Source organism: Geotrypetes seraphini, chromosome 14 (genome assembly GCF_902459505.1).
Source record: "Geotrypetes seraphini chromosome 14, aGeoSer1.1, whole genome shotgun sequence".
Lineage (NCBI taxonomy): Eukaryota > Metazoa > Chordata > Amphibia > Gymnophiona > Dermophiidae > Geotrypetes > Geotrypetes seraphini.
In genome coordinates, this window is record NC_047097.1 from 33,142,778 (window position 1) to 33,161,665 (window position 18,888).

An 18,888-nucleotide genomic window follows, 5' to 3' on the forward strand; every position below is an offset into this window, starting at 1 on the left:
TAACTTCCTGGTCCTGCAAACAGGAAGTTGTCAGAGGGAGGACTCAGGGCTGGAGTGAGCAATAGATAGGAGTCCCTCCTCACTTCTGATGAAAAACAGAAGTATTTAAGAGATACTGTGGTGTGTGGGGAGGGCAGTTAAGAGATCCTCCATTGCTGGTGGAGGGGGGAGGGAGAGGTTACTGTGCTACTGGTGGGTGGCTCCCCTTACTATGCTACTAGTATTGGCATGTACATTCATCTGAGCATGTGCATAAATGAGGGGATTCAATATATGGCACCTGACATTAGACCCCACTTCCATGCTGAAGTTCTAATAGATGCAAGGTGATGAAATCGGGCAGAAACAGCAGATCTGTGCAAAAACACATGTGCTTATTTTAGAATAGGATGTGTTTCCATGCAGATCTGCAGAGGGGGTGTGTCCTGGGAGGTGCATGAGCAGGTCAGGGGTGTTTTATAGAATATTATGGCTCCAAGCCCAGTTTGTGTGCATGGATTTATACCTGGTTTTAGTTGATGTAACTCCCTACGCCCAAAGCTGGCCATGGATCCTATTGCTATAAAGTGCACTGATCTCAAAATGCTCATTATAGAACATCATTAAGCATCAAATTTTCAGTGCCATTTATTGAATCCAGCTGAAAATGTTTATAATACCTGTAATGTTCCAGCATGTGATGATATAGTTTCCCCCACATTCTATATATGGTACCTAGATTTGCACGCCAATTAATTGGCTAACTAGTCAAGTAACATCAATAATAGGGTGCTAACATCACTTAATGGCATTAATTGACTTGCAAGAAAATTTTCCACCCACATCTGCTGCACGCTATTCATACAAGGCAATAGCACATATTTCAAAAAGGTTTGTAGCTGTGGGAGGGGCATTATGGAAATTTGTATGCCTCTGCATACCTAACTTGGATGCCAGCATTTACACCAAGTTTCAGAAGGCTTAAGTCTGGTGTCAAATGTTAGGCGTGAGAATTGGCGCTAAATGCAATTCTTTAAAAGGCACATGTCCATTATAGCATCGCACTTGGTGCTGAATTTTTGACTGCCATTTATACAATTCCCCCTTTAATGCTCAGACTTGTGCACGCATGCATCTCTCAGGAGTCCAGCACTTTGCTCTTCATTACAGCACATCTTCTCACAGCTGTTTTAGTCTCTTTATGGAAGAGGGCAGAAAAAAAAATAGGCATAAAGTTCTCACTGATGCTGTCTGCAGAAGAAGCTAAAATGTAAAGCAAGGGTGAGCAACCTTTTGCCTGAATATCAGAACTACCCCTAAAGGACCCCAACATTATGCAATGTTGAACTGAAAATGCACAGAGCTCTATAGATGGTTTGCATTAAATAAGCAAGTAAAATTAACTGCTAGAGTGGCAGTTTTGAAAATGTTTGTGAAACACAGTACAGTATTTAAAATTGCCAATGACATTTTCTATGATCCACATAAACTTCAGTGGTGGGCTAGATTTGGCCTGCAGGCCACAGGTTGCCTACCTGTGTGTTAACGCTTTGATGTCACGCCAGCCTTTTGATCTTCTGTGTACTTCTCTGCATCTGCAATGCAGAATTTTAATGTGCTGTCTACCTGAGGCTTTGCACACAACTCACATACAAAAACATTGGTTGTCCACAAAATTGTATGCCTAAAAGCCAGCTCATAGCCAACATCAGCTGTGATCTTTCTGGGGACAGGAAATTACTTATAATACTTGAATGAATTCACCTTAAGCCTAGTACTGAAAAGGTATGAACTAAATCCTAATAATAAGAATGACATGAGGAGTGCACATCCTGCCAGATAAACACAGTATTTTACTTTTCATAAAGGGTAGGATTGAACTGCTGTACACAGTAGCACCAGGTAAAATTCAGTGTTTGATTCTTTTCAGGAATATGATGTAGGTCCTAAATCTCCTCTTCAGTTGGTCACAAGTAAAGATTTTAGATACAATTCATGCACTAGAAGATCTTTATTAATAGAAGCTTTAGCAGCATTTTAACTTAGATTAAAATCCAGAAATGTTGTTTACAAGTTTATAATTCATGATTTCTAATGAAAAGGCATATTACTAAAAAATCAAGTTTCACAAATCCAATTTGAGACATTCAATCTTTAAATGAAACTGGCAATTGAAAATCTATAGTACAAACTAACTCGTGACCTTCATCAAAGCTCAAGAAGATACAGACTAAACTTACTGTAAATGCCTTCCCACAGGTTCTAATGAAAGGCAATCATAGTTTCTGTTGGTGTGCAAAGAGGAATATTCTCTGCAGCATGATCCATTTCAAGAGGTTATTAATTTTCCTGTTAGCTTTATATGTTTGTCTCATCTGTATCTTCCATTACTAAATCAGCCCACACCAATACAACAGAGGCACTGGAGGAATTGTGTGTCGGAGAAACCCCTCAGTACTAAACCTAGAGCAGGAGACTAGTTTCAGTAGTAATCTATTACTAGTATAAGGGGCCGATGGTGACTATTATTTCTGTGACGAATGGCGGCGCCGTCGTGGGCGTGGGGATTGTACATAGTTGCCCTCCGTAGTCTGCAGGGCAGGAGCAGTTTCCTGAGGGTAGACAGATCCCTCCATTTTTACAGAGACAGGTGCAGGTAACTGTGAAGGACAAAAAGTAATTTTACAGTCAGGTTTGTAAAGTTATTAAGAGTCAGAATAACACATCGAATCTCTGACCTTTGTTTTTGTGTGTGTATATAGGTGTGTATCTGTGTTCTTTTTCTGTATGTGTAAAGGTATGATACTGTACATCCTGTGTAAGTGATAGTGTGGTTCTGTGCATTTCAGGATTAAGGATGAAGATCAGAGGGGAAAGGCAATTTGAAAGAAGATATTCCTTAACCTCTATCTTACAGGGTAGCAACATATATATATATATTTTTTTATTATTATTATTAGAAAATTTTGAGAATGCAATATGCATGAAAGCATAAAACAAAACAGGTTAGCAATGAGATATGAGTTACATTCCGTTAATGATAAATATAAGCTGTATAACAGATGGAACCAATACACTTATAATTTGTTGAATTTAAATAAGTACTTTTCCAAAGATCTCCACTTATGAACTGAGTGAGAATGAGTTGGATTGAAACTATAGGAAGATATATTTTTGTATTTTGGAATAATAATACCCAGCTCTACAAAGCATAAACTGAAAATTGAGAATTGTCTTTCCAACTATTAATAATGAGTTTCAGTGCTACAGTGAGAAGCTTTGTCTATTGCAGTTAAATGAGAACATAATATATTTAAGATTTTTAGGTTCAGAGAAGTTGAAGATTCTGTCCCAGATATCTTTCCAGGATAATTGTAGAAATTCACATTCATATATGAGATGAACAAGAGTACCAACTGATTTTCAACGTGACCAACAGAGGACTGAAGCTGATGCAATGTTGTAAAACGTACATGAATTGAGTTACTGAAGATAACGTAGCTCTGGGACCTGAAGTCCACAAGATTTGCCATTGCTCTTGGGAGATATGATCATTTAATCTTGTTCCTAAACTTTTTGAGTTCCAATAGAAAGGTTTTTTGTAAGTTTGAGAAGATTTGTAAAAACGTGAAGCCTTGTGAGACATCATGGGGTTCATTTTCAAAAGACAAGCACATCCAAAAAAAACAATATAAAATAGTAAACGTTTTTTCGCCAAAATGTCCAAATCGCCATTTTTGAAACCTATTTCCTAGATAGTTTTCTATGCTGTCTGTCAGTTGTTTGTTTAAATTTCAAAGGGGCGTGTTAGAAGCATGATATGGGCAGCCTTAGCCTTATGATTTGTACATTCTGTAGCAATAATCAAACATTTCACAAAATGGAAGTGCAGGGACCTTTTGAAAAAGATCACTAAAAAATCCAAGTTGGCCACTGTCAAGACTTTTGTGCCTAAAAATGCTAACCCCCCCCCCAGTAAATTTAGGATTTTCCAGGAGGAGAAAGTAAGAGGAACATGCAGAAATCCTCAAAAACCTGATTTTCAGACACCCTCGATTCACCTCATAGACTGTAACAGTGATAGTAATGTGCTAAAGCCTGCCTCAGCTCTTTACAGTACAGTAGCTAGAAAGGAGAAGAATCACTGCCTCATGTTGGAGATTCTTTTTCAACGCTGATCTTCAGGTTGCCAGCCAGACACAGCGTCTGACCATATTTTCAACCCTGTGGACTAATAGAAGGGGGAGGCGAAAAATGCAGCCAGCACCCTGCGAGACACCGCTGAGCCCCCTACGGAAGCCTAACAGCCTGCACTCAAACCCCTGTTAAGCAGTAGGTGAGGATGAAAAGCGGGGATAGCCCCGAGCTCCAAAAATATTTCTGCAGGCTAGCTAACAGGTACTACCAGGGATCGGCCTGTCAGCTGCACGAAGGCAGAGCTGAAACCAAGGTGAAAGCTCTGAGCACTGAAAGCACTGAATAAAATAAGAAAAAGGGAAAGCAGAACTCCTTCCGGCTCATTTGCAGAAGGGAAAAACTGCAGGTGGCAGTACAGCTCCTGGTGAAGGAGGAGGATCACAGAAAACATTCGGAGTGAATTCCTTCTGCAGATGGCTCACGGCCATGGGGAGATAACCCAGAAAGCTAGAAAGGAGAAGAATCACTGCCTCATGTTGGAGATTCTTTTTCAACGCTGATCTTCAGGTTGCCAGCCAGACACAGCGTCTGACCATATTTTCAACCCTGTGGACTAATAGAAGGGGGAGGCGAAAAATGCAGCCAGCACCCTGCGAGACACCGCTGAGCCCCCTACGGAAGCCTAACAGCCTGCACTCAAACCCCTGTTAAGCAGTAGGTGAGGATTAAAAGCGGGGATAGCCCCGAGCTCCAAAAATATTTCTGCAGGCTAGCTAACAGGTACTACCAGGGATCGGCCTGTCAGCTGCACGAAGGCAGAGCTGAAACCAAGGTGAAAGCTCTGAGCACTGAAAGCACTGAATAAAATAAGAAAAAGGGAAAGCAGAACTCCTTCCGGCTCATTTGCAGAAGGGAAAAACTGCAGGTGGCAGTACAGCTCCTGGTGAAGGAGGAGGATCACAGAAAACATTCGGAGTGAATTCCTTCTGCAGATGGCTCACGGCCATGGGGAGATAACCCACTTGTCCATAATGACACGCCTATTGCACTGGAAACCAATGTTTTCAGGTTGGTTTTCTTATGAACCTATTTTTTGATGGAATTCTTTATGAGCAGTTATAAGACAGTCATCGAATTAAAAACAATTGAGAAAAATGTTGAAAACGTATCATTTTGGAAAATTTGTTAATTTTGTCTGATTAAATAGTAATTCATTTGATATACTTTTCTTGTCTGTAAACCATACATAACTCTCTGGAGTAAGCACATGATAAATGTACCAATTATTGTAATTATGCAGTTAAGTGCTGAATATCAGCATTTAAGCAGATGAGTGCTGACTCCAGCCTGGACTACCCATAAACTAGCTGATTTCGTCTTGGGTATATTTAGCGGCAGTATCTGGAATATGCCTAATTAGCCTTGGTTATGCAATTTAAAAGACCAGGAGCGTCTCCTGGATGTTTGAATCATTTTCATCTGGGACTAGATCAAGGGAATTGTTTTTGTATGATTTCCCTTGCCATTTCCTCTGCCTTTGACTCCCTGGAACCTGAAAGATTGTTGTTAAGACTAAGGAATTTAGGTATAGCAGGGCCAGTACGGGATTGGTTTAAGACATTAAAAGGAAGAAGGATGTGCGTTCGAAGTAATGGGGAAATTTCAACTGAAGTTTAGGTAAAACGTGGTGTTCTGCAAGGATCAGCATTATTGGCAATTCTATTTAATATATATTTAGCACCTTTAGGAAAATTATTGAATGAGATGGGAGTTTCCTATAGAATCTATACTGATGATGTTCAATTATTCTTTAAGGTCAAGGGATGGGGTGAAAAATTGACAGTGGAATTAAATGAATACATGAATAAGATCAATGATTGGATGTATGGCAATGGATTCATTTTGAAAGTAGTGAACATGGAAATATTAATTGAAGGGGAATGCAATGAGCATTTATGGCCCTGTGAAATATCTCTGAAGGGAAGAGATTAAAGTACTGGGGATAATCCTTGATGCAAAATTATCATTAAAATCACAAACAGCAAGAGTGGTACAATGAGAAAGCTACTACAATTGAAGAATTTTAATTTTTTGTCAGGCTGGGATTTTAGACAAGTGTTACAGTCCACGGTGCTTTCAAAGCTTGACTTTTATAATGGAATCTATCTAGGGCTTCCTTCTGTCCGATTGAAGTCACTACAGATTGTGATGGGAAAATCCCGCTTTGAGCATATTACTCCAGTTTTAAAGAAACTACAATGGATCCCAATTATATTTTGAATACAATTTAACATTATGAAAATAATTCAGCAAGGGATTTACAAAACTATACCTGGCTGAGAAAATGTTTGATAATGAATAGATTGGGTAGAACGTTAAGATCGGAAAATTATATGCTGTTAGATGTATGAAAAAGGGACAAAGTGAAATATGCCAATCCTAGAAAGTCCTGTTTTCAGTTGCAGGTCCAGTTTTATGGAATGAGATACCTGGAGCAATATGATGCTGTGAAAATGTTTTACAGTACAGGAAATTGCTTAAAGCATACTTCTTTGTCCAGGCTTTTAATTAATATTAGTAATCTATGTCTAGAAGTGAGATGATGGAACCTGATCGAAAAGAAAAGTTAGTGTAGAATTCTGTTTTCTTTGAAGCAGGGCTAGAATTTGAAGTGTGGCTTTGTAAAGTCTGATGAATGGAGTTTTGACTATTGATATTATGAATGTGATATTGTGAGCCACTTAGTTTATTAAGTGAATTAGAAATATTTTAAATAAATTTATCCACAGATCTACCCAATTATTTGTTCTTTCCTGCATGTATTTAAATTTCTTTCCTGCTTTCTCTTACCATTCCTACAGTCTACTCCTGTGAATCCACTATAGCAGGAACACTTTTCCGGGGCGCTGCACCAGCCATTGATACAGGTTATAGTACAGATAGCTGGAATAAAAGCAAAATACAGAATGTCTGTGTTAGGTTAAACACAATCTACCACTACAAACCACAAGATGTCTGTGTGAAGTTAAGCACTTTACACCCCTTAAGCCATAGGATACCTGTATGAGGTTAAATAATATACTGTACCACTATGATCCACAGAATACCTGTGTGAAATTAACACTACAGTATACAGAACCGTATCACGTAGACTGCTTAGAATCCCCAGGTGGCAAATAAATACCTACAATAAATAATCCACAGGATATCTATAGCAGGTTGAACATAATATACCACCACAAGTTACGGGATGCCTGTGAGGGTGTAAAGTGCAATATACCACTTGTTAAGAATTTCTTCAAAAAGGAAGCAAACTGTTCTGCAAGAAAGGAGAAATTAGACTCTAGCGTTTCATACAAGCGGTGCTCCAATCTTCGTGATCATCTATGTCCCGCTATTACTGGGACAAGTGGGGAACAGAGGAGGGTGGCCCTTGGTAGACATTCATGTTGTGCACATTGCTCTGTATGTGATCTCATGTTGGACATTACAGAATTTTCGCTTTCATTTGTCCATGTCAACTTATGTATATTGGCAAACGTCTTGCCAATTGAAAACCCGCTTAGTTGAACACAGACACTGTGGCACATGTTTGCTGACTTTAAATGTTTTGTGCTAGAACAACTTTATACCAACCTCCGTAGAGAGGATATTAGACGTAGATTGCGACAGAGGGAACAGCATCTAATATCTACATTTCAAACTATTTCCTCAGAAGTTTAAATTTGGCTATAGAATGGCAGGCATTTTTCTGATTGGAGTCACCTACTCAGCTGAGTTCCAGCTGAGTAGGTGACTCCATGTGCTGATGTGCTTTGCTTTGAAACTGTACGCTGTAGGTGGGAAGATCACCGTTTTCTGCTACAGCCAGTGTGGAGGAGTTTCTCTATAGTTCCCCTGAAGATGCGATATGTGAAATGGGGTACTCACATTGGGATTTGAAAGATATCGGGCACAGTTTTGAACATCCAATTTCAGATAAGTGGCCATATATTACTGTTCTCTCAGGGTTTCTGCAGCTGGCATTGCGCTTGTTGCAGGTTTCTGGGTCTCGCTGCATCTTTGTCAGGTAGAAACCGATGTTTCAACCATTATGCTGTGGCTTTCTTTAGAGTATGCTCTGAAATCTGCAATGTGATTTTAGAAATAGTGGATTCACTGACCTGATTGGGAACAGGGCAGTCTACCAATTTGAATTTTGGCAGGAAAATCAGTTGGTCAGAAATTTTAATTTTGTTGTGGAAGTCCATAGAATGGAAAAGTCCCTGGTAGGTTTAAAGATGTTCTCCCCGTGGAGCTGGGTTATATGAAAAGGGATGGTAAACAAGACTAAGAATGTTATAATGCCTCTATCGTTCAATGGTGCAACCTCACCTAGAGTATTGCATTCAGTTCTGGTCAGAGAGAGGGGAGACATGATCGAGACGTTCAAATATGTCACGGGCCGTATCGAGGTGGAAGAAGATCTCTTTTTTCTTAAAGGACCCACGGCAACAAGAGGGCATCCGTTGAAAATCAGGGGTGGGAAATTTCATGGCGACACCAGAAAATATTTCTTCACCGAAAGGGTGGTTGATTGCTGGAATAATCTTCCACAACAGGTAATTGAGGTCAGCAGCGTGCCAAATTTTAAGAAAAGATGGGATTGGTATGTGGGATCTCTTCATGGAGGTAGTTAGGGGGAACCGGAGGTGAGAAACTGATATGCACGGAAGGGGAGAGGGACCTTGGGATGATAGTATCCGAAGATCTAAAGGCAAAAAAACAGTGTGACAAGGCAGTGGCTGCTGCCAGAAGGATGCTGGGCTGTATAAAGAGAGGCGTAGTCAGTAGAAGGAAGAAGGTGTTGATGCCCCTGTACAGGTCATTGGTAAGGCCCCACTTGGAGTATTGTGTTCAGTTTTGGAGACCGTATCTGGCAAAGGACATAAGAAGACTTGAAGCGGTCCAGAGGAGGGCGACAAAAATGATAGGAGGCTTGCGCCAGCAGACGTATGAGGAGAGACTGGAAGCCCTGAATATGTATACCCTAGAGGAAAGGAGGGACAGGGGAGATATGATTCAGACGTTCAAATACTTGAAGGGTATTAACATAGAACAAAATCTTTTTCAGAGAAAGGAAAATGGTAAAACCAGAGGGCATAATTTGAGGTTGCGGGGTTGTAGATTCAAAGGCAATGTTAGGAAATTCTACTTTACGGAGAGGGTGGTGAATGCCTGGAATGCGCTCCCGAGAGAGGTGGTGGAGAGTAAAACTGTGACTGAGTTCAAAGAAGCTTGGGATGAACACAGAGGATTTGGAATCAGAAAATAATATTAAATATTGAACTAAGGCCGGTATTGGGCAGACTTGCACAGTCTGTGTCTGTATATGGCCGTTTGGTGGAGGATGGGTTGGGGAGGGTTTCAATGGCTGGGAGGATGTAGATGGGCTGGAGTAGGTTTGGGCGGCCACGCGAGCGGACTGCTGGGCACGATGGACCTCTGGTCTGACCCAGCATAGGCACTTCTTATGTTCTTAAAAGATATTTTGTTTAGCCAAATCAGTTAACATGGCTGCTTAAGCAAATAGAAGAATACTGTACATATGCTATAATGTTATTGTTTTGGTTAAATTTAAATTGTTAGTAAGGTAATTATTTTTCTCATTTCAATAAAGTACAGAAAAAAAAAGTTGTCCAAATGTGAATGATTAACCTATTAAACTAGAGATAGTTCACCTCTAAATCATTTCATAATTATCTATGTATTTCTAATAGTATAACCAGCTCAGTAATTTTTTGCTATAAATGTAAAACTAATCTGAAAAATTATTTTTCAAAAAATGAAACCTTCATCTGGTTGTAAATGTTAAGAATATACCAGCAAGATTTAACTCGTCTTTCTGACCTTGGTTAGTGTGAACATTATATAAACCTATACTAATATGATCATCACCATCAGCCCTGCTGCACCTTCAAATCAGCTCTGGAGCTCTTCAAACTAATTTGCTGAGCTCTCAGGATCCCAATCAGAACTTACGAATGTCACAGAATCTCCCCGTGTATCCTGGTTTACACATGCAATTCCCTGAGGACTGACATGTCCCTCCGTTCCTGCAGAGAGAGGTGCAGGTGGCTGCAAAGAGAAAGGCAGAAACAAATGTGAGCCTAGTTGCTTATTGCATAAAGATTTTTCAACTGAGGCAGTTTATATTTTGAATCCCCCCCCCCCGCTACCACCATACAATCCACAATCAGTTTAATTCCAGTTTAATTATACTGTAGTAAATGAGACACCACTGGCTTTTCAAATGGCATTCTGCTCCATGTGTTTGTGGGCAAGTCATGAAACCTCCCATTAGCTCAGATACAAACTTTTACTAAAGTGCAGTACAAGGAAATCCAACAGTGTCTGCAATTCAAGAACAGCAAGCAAAAAACAAAAGAGGAAACTGCAGACAGTATGGTTTTTCGCTCCAGCATCTCGCTTTTGCGGTGTATAGTTGGATCGCATTGATTGCTTTAACACAGGCGCTTTGCTTATTACCAATTTATATTGCGGTTTGTTTTAACCCTTACAACTAATGGACCCCTGAAGAAGGCGTGTTCTCTGAAACACAGACCGTGTCGGGTCCCAGGGTTTGTAAAAAAGGGTGACAATAGTTACCACATTTTATATTTGTACATCTTGTACATACTGTCTGCAGTTTTCTATTTTATTTTTTGCACAATCTGGGCTTAGCATGTTCTAACGCAGGACTTTCCCATATGCTAAGCCCAAATTTAATGTGGCATATTGGAGGGCATCTAAAAACACACCTGTTCCTAAAGTATCTAGACAACTGATCTTCTCTTCTCTATCCCCTCTATAGCGATTAACTTGTTCTATTGATCACTCTCTCCTCAAAAATGGATTTCCTGTCCTATTAACCCTCTTTCTTCCTCCCCTCTTAAAGTCAATCAATTTGTACCTTTGCTTAATCTTTGTAAACCGCATAGAACTTCACGGTATTGCGGTATATAAGCTGTTATTATTATTATTATTTTACTTTTTCCAGGTCATGTGCTAATATTCATGTGGTCCCTCCAAAAAACAAATGCTTTAACACTAAACTAAACTTTAAGTTTTTATACTTCTCCATAAAGATAGAGCTTGGCACGATTTACAGGTAATTCAATAAATGAGGGAAGGACATAATAATAAATTAGAGGTTATGAAGAGGATAGCTAGCTTTACATTTTCAATAGATAGCTTTACGTTTTGGAGAAAAGCCAGGTTTTCAGATGATTTCGGAAAGCACAGTTACTTACCGTAACAGGTGTTATCCAGGGACAGCAGGCAGATATTCTTGACTGATGGGTGACGGCACCGACGGAGCCCCGGTACGGACAATTTTAGAGTGATTGCACTCTAAGAACTTTAGAAAGTTCTAGCTAGGCCGCACCGCGCGTGCGCGAGTGCCTTCCCGCCCGACAGAGGCGCGCGGTTCCCAGTTAGGATAAGCCAGCTAAGAAGCCAACCCGGGGAGGTGGGAGGGACGCAAGAATATCTGCCTGCTGTCCCTGGATAACACCTGTTACGGTAAGTAACTGTGCTTTATCCCAGGACAAGCAGGCAGCATATTCTTGACTGATGGGTGACCTCCAAGCTAACAAAAAGAGGGATGGAGGGAAGGTTGGCCATTAGGAGAATAAATTTTGTAAAACAGATTGGCCGAAGTGTCCATCCCGTCTGGAGAATGCATCCAGACAATAGTGAGATGTAAAAGTATGAACTGAGGACCAAGTAGCAGCCTTGCAGATTTCCTCAATAGGAGTGGAACGGAGGAAAGCTACAGACGCTGCCATAGCTCTAATTTTGTGGCCCGTGACAGAACCTTCCAGTGTCAGGCCCGACTGAGCATAACAAAAAGAAACGCAAGCAGCAAGCCAATTGGACAGAGTGCGTTTAGATACAGGATGACCCAACTTGTTAGGATCAAAGGACAAAAACAGTTGAGGAGATGATCTGTGAGGTTTGGTGCGATCAAGATAGTAAGCCAGAGCACGTTTACAATCCAAGGTATGCAAAGCCTGTTCACCTGGATTAGAATGAGGCTTTGGGAAAAAAACAGGTAGAACGATGGATTGGTTAAGATGAAATTCAGACACAACCTTAGGAAGGAACTTGGGATGTGTACGGAGGACGACCTTATCATGGTGAAAAACAGTGAAAGGTGGATCCGCCACCAGTGCATGGAGCTCACTGACCCTCCTGGCAGAAGTGAGAGCTATTAGAAAGACCACTTTCCAAGTTAGAAATTTAAAATGCGTTGAGGCCAACGGCTCGAAAGGAGGCTTCATTAACGCAGAAAGAACCACATTAAGATCCCATACAACAGGAGGGGCCTTAAGAGGTGGTTTCACATTGAAAAGGCCCTTCATGAACCTTGAAACTAAGGGATGAGCTGAGAGGGGTTTTCCATGAATCGGCTCATGAAAAGCTGCAATGGCACTAAGGTGGACCCTTATCGAAGAGGATTTAAGACCAGAGTCAGATAAGGACAATAGATAGTCCAACACCAGTCCCACTGCTGTAGATATGGGATTATGGTGATGTAACAGGCACCAGGAAGAAAACCGAGACCACTTTTGTTGGTAACATTGAAGAGTAGACGGTTTCCTGGAGGCATCAATAATAGAACGGACAGGCTGAGAAAGGAGAGCATGAGCTGAAGTCAGCCCGAGAGATACCAAGCTGTCAGGTGCAGAGACTGTAAGTTGGGATGAAGAAGCGTTTGCTGATGCTGTGTAAGTAGTGAAGGAAACAGAGGAAGAGGTATGGGTTCCCTGGAACTGAGTTGAAGTAGAAGGGAAAACCAATGCTGTCTGGGCCACCGTGGAGCGATGAGGATCATGGTGGCTTGTTCCCTCTTGAGCTTGAATAAGGTGCGCAGCATGAGCGGAAGAGGAGGGAATGCATAAAGGAAGAGATTGGTCCAATCCAGAAGAAATGCATCGGGGGTTCCAGACGGTGAGGAGAGTAAAGTCTGGAGCAAAACAGGGGCAGTTGATGGTTGTGGGGAGCTGCAAAAAGATCCACCTGAGGAGTGCTCCATTGAGAGAAAATGAATTGGAGAGTCGAGGGGTCGAGAGTCCATTCGTGAGGTTGAAGAATCCTGCTGAGATTGTCTGCTAAGCAATTCTGTTCCCCTTGGATGTAGACTGCTTTCAGGAATAGGTGACGAGCAGTCGCCCAGGTCCAAATCCTTTGAGCTTCCTGACATAAAGGACGGGATCCCGTCCCTCCTTGTTTGTTGATGTAATACATTGCAACTTGGTTGTCTGTGCAAATGAGAAGAACCTGAGGAAAAAGGAGATGTTGTAAAGCTTTGAGGGCGTAAAACATCGCTCTGAGTTCCAGGAAATTGATGTGGTGTTTCTTTTCCTGAGTAGTCCAAAACCCCTGAGTTTGGAACTCGTTCAAGTGAGCTCCCCATGCATAGGGGGAGGAATCCGTGGTGATGACCAGTTGATGAGGAGGTAGATGGAACAGGAGACCTCTGGATAGATTTGATGATTTCAACCACCAAAGAAGCGACTGTCGAAGAGACGAGGTCACAGATATGTGTTGTGAACAAGGATCCGTCGCTTGTGACCACTGAGTCGCTAGGGTCCATTGAGGAGTACGCAGGTGGAGACGTGCGAAGGGAGTGACATGTACTGTGGAGGCCATGTGTCCCAAGAGCACCATCATGTGATTTGCAGAGATGGAAGTTTCCTGGAACACCTGCTGACAGAGATGAAGGATGGTGTGAAGGCGGTTTGGAGGAAGAAAAGCCCTCATCCGAACAGTATCCAGAATGGCTCCAATGAATTGAAGTCGCTGAGTTGGAATGAGGTGCGACTTGGGTAGATTGATTTCGAACCCCAACAGTCGAAGGAAGTAAATGGTCTGATTGGTGGCTATGTTTACGGACTGAGGAGAAGGAGCCTTGATGAGCCAGTCGTCCAGATAAGGGAAGACTTGAAAATTGTGGGAGCGGAGATAAGCTGCGACCACAATCAGACATTTGGTGAATACCCTGGGAGAGGAGGCTAGGCCGAAGGGTAGCACCTTGTATTGGTAATGATGTTGGTTGACAAGAAAGCGAAGATATTGTCTGGACATCAGATGAATTGGAATGTGAGTATACGCCTCCTTGAGATCGAGGGAACATAGCCAGTCTTCCTGAGAGAGAAGAGGGTAAAGGGTGGCAAGAGATAACATCTTGAACTTCTCCTTGACCAGACATTTGTTGAGATCTCTGAGATCTAATATTGGTCTGAGATCTCCGGTCTTTTTGGGTACAAGAAAGTACCGGGATTAAAATCCCAGGCCTTGCTGGTCTAGAGGAACTGGTTCGATGGCATTGAGAAGAAGGAGGGATTGAACCTCCTGACCGAGGAGGAGGGACTGAGCCTTGTTGGAAGCAGACTCTTTTGGCAGACTTAACGGTGGAGGAGTCTGAAAGTTTAGGGAGTAGCCGTGAGCGATGATAGCAAGTACCCACTGGTCGGAGGTGATTGCTTCCCAAAAAACCTGTAGTCGACCCCCTATGGGCTGAGGTAGAGGACATGAGGGAGGAAGACTGGCAATGTTCTGGAGAAGAGAGTCAAAAGGGCTGTGTCGGCTTAGGTTGAGTAGCCGGTTTTACAGTAGGCTGTTGTTGTTGACGAGCCTGTTGCTGCTGTTGACGCTGTCTGCGAGGTTGAGGGGGATGAGGCTGAGCCGGTCGAGCAGAAAACCTCCTTTGATATGAAGATTGTTGCCTGAATGGACGAGGAGGAGGAGGTTTCTTCTTGTTTTTCAACAAGGTATCCCACCTAGTTTCATGGGCGGAGAGCTTTTGTGTGGTGGTATCCATGGACTCCCCAAACAGCTCATCCCCTAGGCAAGGCGCATTGGCAAGCCGGTCCTGATGGTTTACATCCAGGTCTGAGACCCGTAGCCATGCCAACCTTCTCATTGCTACAGAGATAGCAGTAGCTCGTGACGTCAGTTCAAAAGTATCATAAATGGAACAGACCATAAACTTCCTGAGTTGCAAAAGACTAGAGGTACATTGCTGAAAAGCAGGAAGCTTACGGTCCGGAATATACTTCTGAAAAGAGGTCACCTGTTGAATGAGATGTTTCAGGTAAAACGAGAAGTGGAATGCGTAATTACCTGAACGGTTGGCCAGCATGGCATTTTGGTAAAGGCGCTTTCCAAATTTATCCATGGCCTTTCCTTCTCTGCCAGGAGGGACAGAGGCATACACACTGGCTCCTGTAGATTTCTTTAGGGTTGACTCTACCAACAGAGATTCATGGGGAAGTTGGTGCTTGTCAAATCCTGGGATTGGAATCACTTTATACAGAGATTCCAGTTTTCTTGGGGCTCCTGGAATTGTCAAAGGAGTTTCAAGATTCTTATAAAAAGTTTCCCTCAAGATGTCATGGAGGGGTAACTTTAAAAACTCTTTAGGAGGTTGGTCAAAATCCAAAGCATCCAAAAATGCTTTGGATTTTTTAGAGTCAGACTCCAAAGGAATAGACAGAGTGTCTGACATCTCCTTTAAAAATTTGGTGAAGGAGGAGTGCTCTGGCTTAGCAGTAGTATCCTGCACCGATGGTTCATCCTCATCAGATGTGTAATCCTCCTCGGTACCGAGGGGATCATCTGAGTCGTCCCACAAGTCAGGGTCCCGTACCGATTGTAAACGGCCCTGGGAAAGTGGAGTCGATGTCTCAGTATGCTTAGTCTTGCGTACCGATTTACCAGACCGAGTGGAGACGGTACCTGGGGAATGTAGTACGGTACGGGGTTCAGAGAACAGTACCGGTTCCGACACCGTAGGAGTAGCACGCCGTTTTGGTTCTGCTGACAGAACAGGCATGGACAAAGATTTGTGCAATGCCGAAACAGTCGATGACAATAAAAGAGGCTGATCGACAGACGGCACCGAAGGCTCAGTCGGTACCGACACTGGAAGGTTCGGAGTCAACAGAGCCGGGAGCAAGTGTTGGAGTTGCTCCTTAAGTTGGGCCTGGAGGATAGAGGCAATACGCTCATCCAACGTTGGTCCCGATGGCACCGGTACCGGTTTTTTCTTGCTCGGTACCTTCGGTGCCGCTCGACGCTCGGGTGAAGTCGATGCCGATGACGAGGCAGTGACTTCAATGGGAGCGGAGCGTTTACAGGGCCGGCGCTCAGTCTGCAGGACTTGGCTCACTGCATGCTCGACTGGCTGGCCTAGAACAGTAGGGGAAGGCTTCTTAGCCGGCTTACCTACAGGAGTCGACACCGGCGATGTATCTTGCGGTGCCGAGGCAGTCGGAGTCGATTTGGAGGAAGTCGACGTCGATACCGGTGCAACTTCCATAGCGGTACCGAAAAGGATCCGCTGCTGAATTTGATGATTTTTTAAAGTTCTTTTTTGTAAAGAACTACAGCGGGTGCAGGTTTCAGCCCTATGGTCCGGACCCAGACACTGGAGGCACCACTTGTGCGGGTCGGAGAGGGAGATAGGGCGTGCACACCGCTGACACTTTTTGAAACCCGGTGACGGGGGCATGAAGGGAAATACTGCTGTAGCAAAATCGAAGCCCGAGGCTTCGATGGTGCCAACAGGCCCCGCCGGGGCAGATCGACAAAAAAATGAAAAATAAAAAGATTTTTTTTTTTTTTTTACACAAACTGTAAAGAAGAGGTAAAGAAATAAAATATGAAGAGAAAAATACGCGCGAGCGGGAAGGCAAGTGAAAATAGAAAAAACTTCCAACAGCCGTTGGAAACACGCGTCTTCTTAGCTCCGCGGAATTAAGAAAACTGGGGACCGCGCGCCTCTGTCGGGCGGGAAGGCACTCGCGCACGCGCGGTGCGGCCTAGCTAGAACTTTCTAAAGTTCTTAGAGTGCAATCACTCTAAAATTGTCCGTACCGGGGCTCCGTCGGTGCCGTCACCCATCAGTCAAGAATATGCTGCCTGCTTGTCCTGGGATAATAATTGGAATGAGCCTAGGTTCCGCAGCGGGGCAGGGAGGTTATTCCAAAGCTCAGTGAATTTGAAGAAAAGGGATTTCCCTAATTTACCTGCATAAATGATGCCTTTTAATGAGGGGAACGGTAGTTTAAGTTTGTGGGCGGATCTGGTAGTGTCAGGTCTCGAAGAATTCCAGGATAGTGGAATTAGGGGAGGAAGAACGCCATGATATCTACCAACTATGGCATCCCATAGGGATCGATATTATCTCCCCTACTATATAACATCTTTCTAGCTCCTCTGCTGACCCTCTGTCAATCTATCGGGTTTACAGAGTTCGCTTACGCAGATGATCTTCAACTCCTGCTTCCATTAGACTTATATTCTACAGAGGAATTCCAAAATATCAATAAGAAATTAAGTACAATCTCTGACTGGCTTGATAAAATAAATTAGTAACGAATACAGATAAAACAAAAATAATACACTTCCCTTGGAAAGAAGGACTGAAACTCACCACTTCAATAAACATAAATAATATCCAATTGCAGGAAGTCACTACGATTAGCGTTCTAGGGGTTATTCTGGATCAAAAATTGACATACCATAATCAGATTAATGCAGTAGTAAGAGGTTGCTTTCAGAGGTTACGAATGATTAGATCAATCGCCCCCTTTTTGGACTCATCATCACTTAATATCCTTGTACATTCGCTGATCATTTCGAAGTTAGACTATTGCAACTTGCTCTATAAAGGAATAGCTCTTAAAGAAATACGTCGACTACAATTAATTCAAAACACCTCAATTAAGATTATAACGAATAGGAAAAAATTGGATCATGTGACACCTCTTCTTAAAGAAGCTCATTGGCTTCCAGTTGTTCACAGAATCTCCTACATAATAGAAATATATATATTTTTTTTAAAATTTAATATTTATTGAATTTTTCAATATATTCAAGCATATAACTTGTACAGAAAGGAAATTTAGCAAGAAATTAATACAAATGAAAACATATATCAAAGAATATCGAATATGAGCATAAATTTCTACTCAAGTCCTCAAAGAGATCAAAGAAGGGAAATAGGCGAATCAAAGAAATTTAAACCAGGTAATAACTAGTCGGATGAGATTAAGGCACCCTTTCTTAAACTAAGCACTTTCTTTCTCCAGAGATGCAGTTGAGAGAAAAGTTGTCAGTTGAGATGGCTCAAAGAAAACATATTTATGAGAATGATAATTAACAACACATTTACATGGGTGTCGCAAGTAAAAAGTTGCCCCCAGAGATAAAACACCAGGTTTCCTTAACAAAAATTCTCGTCTCCTTCTCTGCGTATCTTTGGCCAAATCTGGGAACATCTGAATTTTACAACCTAAAAACTCTTTTTGTTTATTTTTAAAGAAAAGTCTCAGCAACCAGTTTTTATCTGGTGCGAGAGCTACTGTCAAAAGTAAAGTGGCTGGGGTCACTAATTCTCTATCAGACATTTCCAAAATATTAGATATGTTCATTAAATCAGGTCCCAATTTCTGTTGTTGTTGCTGTTGTTGGTCTTGCGGCTTACTTGGAAGATAGTAAACCTGCGTAAATGGTGGTAATGACTCTTCAGGAAGCTCCAATACTTCCGTCATGTAACGTTTCAACATTTCCCTTGGGGCTATCACAGAAACCCTAGGGAAATTTATCAATCTGAGGTTATTATTGCGAGAAAAGTTTTCCATTGCCTCCATCTTCCTTCTTAAATTAGTATTGTCTTTGATTAATACCTCAGTAATTTGTTGGGATACTTTAAATTCTTGA

The 18,888-nt window shown here is 42.1% G+C and overlaps 1 protein-coding gene across 7 annotated transcripts in view; it reads right to left on the bottom strand.

Moving 5' to 3' along the window:
• Positions 1–1,971: 1,971 nt before the first annotated feature.
• LOC117347945 (neurogenic locus notch homolog protein 1-like) overlaps positions 1,972–18,888 on the bottom strand; it is a 284,187-nt gene continuing 267,270 nt past the window's right edge. For all 7 annotated transcript variants that reach the window (XM_033919452.1, XM_033919449.1, XM_033919455.1 and 4 more), the window contains 3 exons: positions 10,138–10,233; positions 6,967–7,059; positions 1,972–2,639 (listed from right to left, as the gene is read on the bottom strand). In XM_033919452.1, the coding sequence (XP_033775343.1) occupies positions 2,479–2,639; positions 6,967–7,059; positions 10,138–10,233 (350 nt within the window). In that variant the 3' untranslated portion in view covers positions 1,972–2,478. The remainder of the gene's footprint in view (positions 2,640–6,966; positions 7,060–10,137; positions 10,234–18,888) is intronic.